At 38.7% G+C, this 12,149-nt stretch overlaps 1 protein-coding gene across 8 annotated transcripts in view; it reads right to left on the bottom strand.

Annotated features, from left to right (window-relative positions):
- Window positions 1-12,149, bottom strand: part of PXK (PX domain containing serine/threonine kinase like) — a 43,706-nt gene that overhangs the window by 28,147 nt on the left and 3,410 nt on the right. For all 8 annotated transcript variants that reach the window (XM_059856685.1, XM_059856686.1, XM_059856679.1 and 5 more), the window contains exons 2-5: window positions 7,124-7,174; window positions 6,413-6,460; window positions 2,108-2,294; window positions 132-209 (exon numbers count right to left, since the gene is read on the bottom strand). In XM_059856685.1, the coding sequence (XP_059712668.1) occupies window positions 132-209; window positions 2,108-2,294; window positions 6,413-6,460; window positions 7,124-7,174 (364 nt within the window). The remainder of the gene's footprint in view (window positions 1-131; window positions 210-2,107; window positions 2,295-6,412; window positions 6,461-7,123; window positions 7,175-12,149) is intronic.

Genomic DNA, 12,149 nt, shown 5'->3' with positions numbered 1-12,149 from the left:
AAACACTGCTAAATGACACAGCTTACAGGCAGGACAAGGTCTGTAAGCAAAGACAGTATTGGAATCTTAGGACAATTCTCATAGTTGGGAAAACAATCAGGGAAGTTTTCATGCACACATGCCCTTCTTACCTATATCTTTTAAGGGTTCAACTACTTCCCACTTTGGCTCTGATCGGAAGAACATTGAAACATGCTGTAAGGCAATTTCTGGAGAGAAAAAAAGGAGACAAAGAGGGAGAAAAAGAAGAAAACTATTTAAATGTTTTTAAGAAACTGTATAATGTAATGATCCACATATGAGGTAAGGTCCAATGCCAGAAGGAAGCCTTCAGGAATTCAGACTTAAAGTCAGCAAAATCAATTTGAAAGTAAATCAGATAAAAACACAGTTAGAGGGCATTTGCATTTTTAACCTGGCAACTCAAATCCAGAGAGAAAACAGAGAAAGCACTGCTTGGAAAACTTAGCTTCCCAGTCTCCATTCTATCTGTACTGGATCTACATTTCCAAGTCTAAATCACAGCTCAGATTTCCCACACTAGGTGTACACAACATTAGAACATCAAATGCTTCTGCTGCATCTGTAAAAGTGCTTTTATCTCTTTGACATCCATCCATGTTGCTATTACTAAGTGTAGTTTATGTAAACTAATTAGTTCTGCTTCACTATAGGTTATTGTGCCCTTTTCTGTGCAGGCAGAAGTATTTGGCCAGCTATCATGAGTCTTCATACATTCTGGGGGCCAAGGGGGAGGACACCCATCTGGTTAGTGAATTCTCCCACAGCTGGGAACACAACTGGTTTATTCATGAAGTGACTCGAGGGGAAATCTCAATGAGAAGTGTGGGGGAGAAATGGAATCATGCCAAGGGAGTCATGGCATAGAACACAGCAAAAAGGTAAGGATGTGATGATCTTTCTGCCTAGTATCTTCTTTCTTTAGAAATACGATAGAAAAAAGAAAAAATGTGTAATAAATATCATCACTCTGCTCTAGAATTTAAGAAATGACAAACTGATGGTGTCTCTAAAGACCACAGGCAATGATGTGTGTCACCAGCTTCCCAGTAACTTGAAGGAAAAACAATTTTAATGAAAGTGCTCAAAATTAACCCAGAAATCACAACACCTCCTTGAGAATTTAAACTGCTTGCTCAGCATTAGCCAGACAATCTGCATCCTTAAAGAGTCACTAATAATTTACAACTCCTGCACAGCTTATCATATTGGGAAATGTTCTTTGCACTTTGAAGCTGAAGACACAAGAATGTTACATAAAGAGAGAGAAAACAAGTGAAAAGGAAGCAGTGAGTTCCTGCTTCAGTAGGCTCTGCTTCTAAGAAAACAAGCTTTGCATTTTGCAAAGAGTTGGTTTGCCTATGAACTAAATTTGTGGAGTGGGTTTCATCACTAAGAGGAAGTTTTTTCAGTCTGTAAGACAAATATTTATTGATATCCAATGGTTGAAGCTGAAGACAAATTCAAAGAAGAAACAGCTAGTAATGAAGAAACTGATCACTGGGATATCATTTGATGGAATGCAGTGACTTTCCACTATCTGTGGGAAGAGGGTATCTGGCTTAGTCTAGCCTTGAAGAAGTACTCAACCTAGCTCAAACAATTAATTCTAAATTAGCTCACACCCCAAAGCAAGGGCAGGAGCTAGACAAGATAACCACAATTCTTGAAAGATTCAGTGTTCAGAAAATGGACTGTTTTAACAGAATACTAAGTTAACAAACTTATTTCCACCTTACACTCTGACAGAAGAAGTATTTCCCAAAAGTAACTCTTTTCATTTATTATGAATTATGAAAAGTAGATGTCACCCTTACCAACCACCCACCCTCCTCTTAATTCTGCTTATAGAGATCTTGACCCTCTTCACTCCTCTGTGAAATAACTCAAATATTTCTATTTGACAATCCCAGCAGGATCCATGCAGAGAGCTGGGGAAGCATTACCATAAATAATCACATGCACAGCAGGATCATTTGAAGATCGTTCCCCCCATGCTTCAGTGTTAATCCTGGCCAGCATTCACAGCAGATACACAGCACATGCTGAAGTCAAAGTGAAGCACAGTTTTTGATTTTCTACTTACCAGTGTAATTTACAGAATAGCTGTTTGGGTCCAAGAATTTCTTTACCAGTTCACAGTTGGACAGTATGTGATGGGTAGTAATTACATCCAGGTAGGCCTGGAGTCCCTTCTGTCTTTCAGCAATGAATTCACGCTCCATATTTCCAATCAACTTTTTTGGAGGAAGAGGTAGACTTAGAGTTGAGATCTTAAAAAGAGAGGAAAAATTACTAACCTTGCTCTCAAAATACCTCAAGGATATACAACTAGCAATCCAGAAAGCAAAAGTTTCTCAGCAGCAAGCTAACTACTGGATAACTCTCTTTGTACTGTGTATATACAAGCGTTTCTATTTTTCCTAAGCACCGTTATCAGAATCAGATGACAGCTCACATCCCACTGTGAAGAGATTAGTAAGTGGAACCACTCTGAAAATACAAGGAGACAAATTTTTGCTAGCGAGTCGTGCATTTAAGATCACTACACAAAACTTTCAGATACTAAATAGCTACAATTTCCAGCCAGGCTCTTTCCATGACGTACTTCTGCCACAGCACAAAAACAATTCACATCTGACCATTTTTTCTGGGTGAGATTTATGCTTTCCTATTTCATCAAGTGCAGATGAGTAACTTTTATCAGCCTCTATGTATTTGCAGGTAATGTTAAGCCTGTTAGTATTTTAAATATCGAATTTCAAATATGGTGCAGCTTTCCATTTTATTTTCTGAATTTGTTCCTGTACATTTTTTTAAACATCTATACATCCTTCAACCCAGAAACAGCTGCAATCTACCAGGGGATCTAAACTAATTGTATTATACTGACACAAGAGATCCAAAATTTGAGGGGAAGAAAAAAAAAAAAAAAATCAGAGAAATCCTTCAAAATAGGACAATGAAAAAAATTCAAAGCCTTGTGTAAATCAGATCAAAGAGATCAACTTCAGTGTTTAGATTCAATTCATGTGAATTGCCAGAATACATTTTTGTTGTTAACACATCGTTGTCCTGCAGATCAAAGCACCTGCCTTGGGTAAGCTGAATCTCCGTGGGAGTTATCTTTAAGAATTTGGTGTTGCAGGAATCAATTACACCAGATGCAATAACCTCATTTCTAAAGCAAACAGTTCACCAGGGAGAAGACTGGGACTTCTGGTGTTTGAACAACTTTCATTTTAACTAGTGGAAAAAGTAACAGATTAGTTCAACAAACTGGGGCAGAAGGAGCATTTCCCTTCCTTTGAACACAGGAGTTGTCCTCTGCTAACTTTAGCACTTCTCCTACTTCTTGTTTTCTGACTTCAAATTATGGACTGGAAAAGAACTATAACTATGTCTGAATTACATAAACTATTATTTAAAACCAGGAAAAAAAATCAAAAGCAACCATATATCACTTACAGCCATTAATTCACCAAATTAGTTTTAGCACCAGAGGCAAACAGAACTCTTTTTTGGCAGACCACTCATTTCAATTGAAAACTCAGTTTCTAAACAAGAACTGAGTCCTTTTCTAGAATTATTCACTTAAAAAGCATGTCAAATCATCACCTTTACCTAGACCTGACAACTAGCTACCATCAGAGAGAAACTGACTCTAATTCACATGTTTTCCAACCACTATAATTTGTTTTAAACCTTATAAATCAGACTTCTACTATTTTTCAACAGAAAGTAACATTCGGGCCCAGGTTTTTGCAGCTATCTGCCAAAACACACAGCACAGCACAGCAAGAGCACTCCAGCACAGAAGAGCACCTCACTGAGGACCTGACCTTGCAAAGACCTCACATGCTTTCAGACCCCACTTCTCAGTGGCCCCAGCTCACCACTGGAGCCAGGATGGGAAGAACCTGGGAATTAACATTCTTATCTTCAAACCACAGCCTGCTCTGGAATGTCTGTTCAAAAGCTGCAATAAAATGCTTCACAAAAGCCAGATATCTTGCTGTGAATTCCAGTACTTCCAGTACCAGCACTTCACTTGACAAAACAGAAGAATGATCTCCACTGATCTCTGTCAAGTAAGTCCAGAGGAAGAAATGCAGAACCAACTGGAAGAAGCTTTTCAATCTGGTACAATTGAGAGCTCAGGGAACCTGTCTTGAAATTTTCTGATACAAATCAGGGTTACATATATATACTTCAGTTTTTCCAAGGTATTTGGCAGGACTGCATTCCCTAGCCTAGACAATTTTTAAATTATCAATTCTTAATATAGGTAGTACTAGATTAAGAAGAGAAAATTTGCATTCCAATTCAACTGCAGCTGTGCTCAAACACATCCACACAAACACACAGAGAGGTCAAGTATGCCACAAGAACTTGGAGAATTTGGGCTTTACACTCAAAAGAAGCTCCAGCAGTTCTTTCAGCAGATCTTTAGTTTTGAAGGAAAAAGATTAGGGTTTGATATATTCTTATTTGTTTGGAGTTGTGTTTGCTTACTCTAATTTCAACATACACAAGATGAGAGCTTAAAGAGTTTTAAAACATGTCACGGGACCTGAATATTGTGATGGAATATTGTTGCTTAGAGTTTTGGATGGAAACATCTGAGAAGTGTTGTGTTGTCTTAATGGATGAGGAAAGTTCAGCTCCAGTATCACAAAATGTAATTTATAAAAAACTCTGAAACAGTGGGAGAAAAGAGCCACTGGAGGAGACCAACTGCTAAAGCACATGGCCTGCTAATTTAGCCACCCTCTCATATCCTCCCATTAAAGTTAGAGGTACATTTTGATAATTCTTTTTAATGTTTTCCAGTCATCCAAGCAGCTGACATTTTTATCCTGGATCTCGGTTTCTCTTGTTTCAAATTTCCCCTTTGTCCCACTCTGCAAAGTTGCTGTCAGATAATTTCCTGGACCCTCCACTTTTATCATTCACCTCTATTTCAGACAAAAAGGCTTTTCCTTTCTAAACTCCATCATACATAACCTATTTACCTTCACTTAATAGATTTTCCACATGGGCCTGACTTTGCATTACCTGTCATTTCTGGATTTTAAGTCTTAAAGGTCCATTGCCTTCTCTACTAAAGCTGCCTCATTTGAAAGGTAAATGAGAAAGCAACAAAGCCTTTTCATGCCTTAACACATTCTGTTCCCCCATGGTTAAGAGCAGCTTGTCATAGGTGGCTGCAAAGTGAACTCTTCCTTCTTTTTAAAACTTTCACAAATTTTTTTCTCTGTGATCTCTATCAAAACTATGGTTGGACCACAATGACCCCAAGGTACTCTGATGACTAGTACCAACTCAACTCCTTGTGTTCCCAGGGGTGTTTGTCTAATTTTAGATCTTGAATGTCTCTGGTGCAGGAGACACCTCTGTATTGCATTTATTCAGCACATCACAGAGAAGGTTTCTAGGTCATGACAAAATTTACAGAATTCCACACAAGCAATAATAGGAATAATTCCACAAGGCAACCAGGCTGCATCTGTTGAATTATGACTGATTTGCCCCCATCCACCTGCAGCACAGGAAGCACTTACAGAGGGCTCTCAGAGCACACACATGAACACCCTTACAGGGTTCTGCTCACCGAGATTCATCAAGCAGATAGTTGATTTGATTTGGGGAGGAGGGAGGAAATGGAAGCAGCATTAAGCTCTTGAATTCATGAAACACTTAACAAGGGAAAAATTTTAAAGTCACAAAAATCTATCCTCAAATTATGTAATTCACTTTTTATCCTGTTTGCCCAGTATGGAAATCTCAAGTATTGAGTTTGTTAATCACTGCTGCTTCCCCCCTGTTCCCAAACACACTCACACTTCTGCTTTTTCCCACACAAACTAAAAAGAAAGAATTGTCCTAAAAAGCAGAAGAAAACACACAGTAAGTCCAGTGTCTGACCAAGGAACACTCCTCAGTGACACAGAAAACCATCACATGAGAAGCAGCATCTGGTAGTGCTTTTAGAGGAATATAAATAATGAGACACATAGCACTTCAATGCTGAATTTATAAGGTTGGTATGTGCCTTGGCTTTCCCCAATCAAAGGAGGAACAAATAAAAACACATAAAACCGGAACAAGTCACAGGACTGAAGGGAAAGATTCAGTATCTGCCAATTTCCTCCATTTCTATATAAATTGATCCTGTTGATGTTAAAAGTCAAATTTTACAAGAGAAAACTTAAGGGTGAATAAGTACACATTCATGTTACATTTGAAGTCACTGTTTCTTTTTACAGCTAGGCGAATTCTTTTATTTTTTCACCGCAATATATAAAAATGTCACAAGACAAAAATATCACAATTCTGAATATATTCTTCCAATGACATTTTTTATTCATATATGAAGAGTGAAAATTACCTGCAGGCTATTATTCAACAAGTCAAAGTCACTATATCGCCTCACAATCTGTAAAATAAAATACAAAGTTCAGGAAACAAATTACTTTTTCCATTAGAATTTTACTCCTCAAAATCCCATCAGAGAAAATTAATTCCCCTTTACAATCAACTTCTTTTGCAATTTTTGTACAAATGCCTAACTGCTGGATTTATGTCACATTGCCAGAGAGCAAAAAAGAGTCTTTAATCACAAATTGATCAGACAGAAAATGCATTTCTAAAAATTATCTTAAAACAGTACTTGTGAGCAAAGTTGTCTGCAAACAAGGCATTTTTGCCATATTAGATGCAACAATTTTCCACACTCATCTTCACTACTACTTCTTGGTTTCATTGGTCTCGTATAAGCAGAGCTGTGATTTTAGCACTGAGAAAGGCAAACTGGAATTTCAGATTTTAAAACTATGGTTGTACCAACACACAGTAGAAACATATGACAGGCATTTTTCCTGGACTATTCAGAATAGCAGCAGACAACATGCCTTCTGTAGCTGGCAGCAATACTGTTTTTCTCTTAGTTTTGACCAAAAGAATTCAAGCACTTCATGTTCTCAATTTCAAATCAACATTTCCCTTTCCAGCTCAAATTTTAAAAGCTTGGAATAGGCAATTTTCAAACTTTTCCTAAAAAAAGAATCCTGGTTACATGAGCTACAACTTAAGAAATTACCTGCCAACTGTTTTCTGTTGAAACTCCTCTCTGGACACGGATTATGTATTCCTAATAAAAGGAAAAAAATCATTAGAAATGAGAACTAATGAGCTGAAGAAAGTTATTAGGCACTTCTTCAAATAAGACAACTAACATTCAAATGCAGAAAATTCAAATCCAGCATCTTGGGGAATGTCAGAGCTGGGTTTGCTCAGACCATCCCTAACAGCTGCTCTGCTCTTCTTCCCCAGTATAGGAGACAAGGAGAGCTCCAGGAGCTTGCACACCTGTGGAGCACTCAAGTGGTTTAATTTAGTTACAGAAAAAGACAGCAAAGCACACTCAGCACACATCTCTGCCCACAACAGCTGAAGAAACCTCTCTCTTCTCACCTCCAATATCTAACAAGTACCCCCAGGAATTACTGCCACCACGATAACAAAGCAAAATGCCAGTAAATACCCACAGTAACACTGTCTATTTTCAGAAAGTCAGCCTGACATGGTCCCTCCATATTCTTTCCTCTTACCCATTTGAAATCATAATTATGGTATCTTCCTGCAAAACAAGAAGCCCAAATCCTGATAACCAGTAACATAAATCCACAGAGCTGATAACATTTAACCAGTGCAATTATCTTTGGAAACTGTGTGACAGAAATCAATTAATGGAACACCTGGAAACCCATATTCACCACTAACATTGTTTTTCTTGTTTTGTGACCATTGCTGCATTTTGGGAAGAGGCTACTTCACATTCAGACAAAAAAATTGCAGCAACTGCTTATTCATCAAGTCTCAAAGGAACATTGGCTGTTTCTCTGAAAAACCACACCAGTGATGATTCACCATGTGCAGTCATTCATCTTTTCTAGGATTTTGGAAGAAGCTGAGTTATTGCTCAATCCCTTGTAGCACTTGCTCTTTATCCAGTGATTGTCATTTTCTATTGAGCACCAAGAAAATTCTCCAAGAGAGGCAGAACACAAATTCATTAAACAATCATCAAAGCATCTTATTGCACACAACCACTCTGGTCAACACAGAGAGCCTCGTGATAAACAACTTGGGACACAGAGCTCCTTCTCACTGTAAGATTATTTTTTTTTTTTAAAAAGCATATTTGGGCCACAACTATTCTTCCCCACACTTACTTGAGCATTTTCCCATCCCATCCATATCTGCTTTTGTGGCCTAATGCATTAATCAAGTCCCTTTTTAAGTCACAGGGTTTGCAACTGCAAAGAGAAGAGCAAACACTCTCCAGGTGTGGCCATTAGTTCTGTCTGTAAGGAAGAGCCAAGCCCCCACCACACGCTCTCCATCAGCACTGACCATAATGAATTATTGCCCAGCTCAGCACAACCCTGTCAATACAACTAAGGAAAAAGCCTAAATGGTCTTCTGAGTTGGCTGAGGGCCTTTTTCCCCAAAGCTGGTTATGAGATTGAAAGTCAAAGAACAGCAATAGTAGAAAGGCCAGGATAAGAAATGCAATCCCATCCCCAGTATCTGCCATGGCTACACATAATCAGCAGAGCCCAGTGAGCTGAGTTCCAGTGAGAAGCTGATACTTCCTATTGCCTCCATGTGGCAACAAGCTTGTCCTGGGATTATAATTAGCACCACTGATAAATGCTTCCCATAGGACTAGAGAGGAGCTTTCTACTCTTCAAATCCAAATGCACACAAGCCTTTATTTCCTTGCCAAATTCTGGTTTAGTTGGGAAAAAAAAACCTGAATTACAACAATCTTCTTCTGAGACAACCTGATAGTGGGACTGAGACTGTGCCTATAGGAAATAAATGAAAGGACAATGAAAACAGAGGCACACTCGGGATCATTGCTGGTTAGCAGCATCATCAAATGTATGAAAACAGGGTAGAAATGCCTTCAGAAAAAGCTAGTAATTACCAGAGTTCACTCCTGCAAACAATTTTAGGCATCAGCAACCAGGCTCAGGGAGGTCTATGTTAGCTACACTCATGTAGAAATTCCCATGGCATCTTTCACTCCTACATGAATAGCTCAGAATTTTTCCTATGACTCAGTTTACCAAATAACTTCAAAGGAGCCCTAACAGCTGCTGGTTGGGAAAGAAAGGTCTCAGCTTGCAGCAGAGAGATAACCTGCTGCTCTGCTTTGCCCATGGGCAGCAAGGTCACTGTCAGCAAGAGCCTCCAACAGGACAGGCCACTAAACCATTCCTAAAACACAAACCACATCTCCACAAAACTATTCCTAAAACAACTTCCCTGGCTCCCTCCACACAGGTAAGGTTTGTACATCCACTGCTCTTCCTGTCAGTACTGCCAAACCACTTCATGACACAACCCTGAAATTCCTGCAGCAGCTCAAAACACATTTTTAAAGATGCCAAGCAAAGCAGTTTTACCTAGGGGATCATTTCCTGGCTGCTCCAATTAGTCAAAAAAAGCTGAAATGGGTGCTGGGAGGAGGAGGCTGGGAGCAGGGAAATATGTATGACCCCAGTTGTGCACTGTCATTTCCCAAAATATTCCTAGTACTAGAGAGTTCTGGATAGAGTTTCTGAAAAGGAATATTTTCCAAATAACCACATGGATCAGTGACAACCACACTACATTTCTCCAATCCTTTGCTGATAACAGTTTCACACTCACTGCGTGGGATTAAAGTTATCCTGAACTTACCCATTTTCAGGCAGAGCCAAGATTTAGGCGGTTTGGTTTTTTGGGTTTTTTTCTCCCCAGAATTCACCAAGATTAGTCCCTGGTGCTCCAGCACTTATTAAAATATTATAATCAGCAACTCAGAGCTGCTCAGCAAAATTTTGTTAACATTCCTGGGTGAAAATTGCAAAGCAAAGCACTCCAAATGTTTAACAATTGCTCTTTATCACCATTCCTAGTTTTTGAAACAGGAAGCAAACAGGAAAGAAGGCTTTTGCAGAGACAAAATAGGGGGGAAAAAAAGTGGTGAGTTAAGAGATTCTTATAATAAAATGTACAGTCTCAACAATATTGGGAAATACATTCTGTTTCCTCAAGCAAATAGTCTCTAAATTTCCAGCTCAGGATAGTCAGTCTCTTTTTCCACACATTTCTGCTTTACATCTGTTTAATCCAACAGGCTTGAAAAGCCAACCATTATAAAGATCCAGGTCACCTTCAGGTCACATCAACTAAAAGTTTGAAAGGGCTTTATTTTATAAGCATTAAAGAGAGGAAAGCCTAATTAAGCATGAATACAATCCCTGCTTAAGTAGGCTGGATTGGAACAATTTCTAGTAAGAAGCTCTTTTAAATGTTTATTTAGAAAATCTCCCATGTGAAAAGTAGCAACAACATCAGGAAGCTGCTCAGCCTCAGAGGCCTCTCTGTTACAGGGCACAGTATTTATTTGCTATTGCTCAGCTGCTACTAAGCCCATCTGAGGTAGGATCAGCAGCAGTGGTTGGTGTTTCCCCACTTTCTAAACAATGCAGGTGTGTGTGTCTGTGCTGCACCATCCACACTGTATCCTCCTGTAGTAATGAGTCAGCCATTCAGTAAGTGAAAGCTATGAACTAGGACAACTGCAGGGAAAAAAAACAGGACACACATCTACATGTAATGAAACTTAATGAACACCAAAAGCTTTGGAGAGAGAGGAGAAATCACAGATTTCCAGTGCTCTGCATCACTGTGACCTTCACCAGAAAGGCAAATTACTCACTATTTTTCAGGAAATTCTCAGTAGCCAACACAAATATTCTAACTAGGATTTACTAAAGTACAATATGGAAACTAATATTTAGACTACAATCTTTACAGGACCTACAAGTGCACTACTAATTTAGTAAGATCACCAGTGGAAACCATAAGTTTGGAATATTTAAAATTAAGTGGGATGAAAGAGCCATCTTTTGTGAGCTCAGGCTGAAGGAGAGGTGGGAGGGAATCGAGTTTACTGACTAAATCCAGGGGAGGAAATGCATTTCTGAAACCTCAAACAAGTGAACTATGACAGTTCCCTGTGTAATGCCATGTCTACAAGTAACTTTGTTTGTTTTTGTCCAAAGTGAATGCAGCCTTGAAAAGACTGAATTCTTTGTAGAGCAGATGTGCAAAATCTTTTACAAGCTTTTAAACTAAACCCTACAGTCCTAGAAATATGTGGCTCCATTTTTCTATTCGGATCAATAAAGGAAAAATATGAATGCTTTTTCAATGTTTTTCTAATCTAGCAGCCATAAGTGTCAACATTCATCATTGCTTAAAGAAAACTAAAAACCCTGAAAGATTGTTAGGAGAGGGATTTATTTCAGCTGTTCATTTCCAAATGCCTTTAAGACAACAATGTACTGTATCAAAGCTGGCTGTTTCACTACTTCAATTTCAAAATATGAAACACATGAAGAAGGAAAATTACTTCAGAAAAGAATTGAGAAATGTTAAGAAGAGCATGTACAACTCACCAGTAGTTCTACTGCTGAACAGACTTGCAGGTACAGTTCTTAATAAGGAAAATGTCAGATTTTCATGGAAGAAAATAGCATCCTATTTTAAGGCTTAGAAAGAAACCACTATTACATGGTGAACACACAGATGAAATATTGCAATATGAGGCAAGTTTAACAGCCAAAATTTATTAAAGCTTTAGTGCTGAAATTGCCTCTGTTGTCAGAACACAACATTTGGCATCAAGACACTTGCAAACGGCTTAGTATATTGGATGTAATCCTGCTCCTACTGAAGTCAAGGAATGCAACAAAACTTCATTTTCTACAGAAGGGCTGGTACACAGACCTACAAAGGGACTGACTCATTGACTCATGGCTATGGAAAGGTGCCCAACACACCCCTGGAGGTTGCACAGTTACTCTCCCTGATGCAGTGCTAGTGGCTGAAGCATAAAGAAGGAGACAAAATGAAACTGACTGGGCTTGCTCTTGTAATTTCAAATCTATTAGGTGAGATGCCACTGGAATGCATCTGCAATATGTATTTTTTTGGCTTCCAAAATGAAAAGGACTCCGTAAACACCACGCTATAGAATTAATTGTATTTAAGTGCACATTCCA

This window comes from Haemorhous mexicanus, chromosome 11 (assembly GCF_027477595.1).
Source record: "Haemorhous mexicanus isolate bHaeMex1 chromosome 11, bHaeMex1.pri, whole genome shotgun sequence".
Lineage (NCBI taxonomy): Eukaryota > Metazoa > Chordata > Aves > Passeriformes > Fringillidae > Haemorhous > Haemorhous mexicanus.
This window is presented reverse-complemented; position numbering and strand designations above follow the sequence as displayed.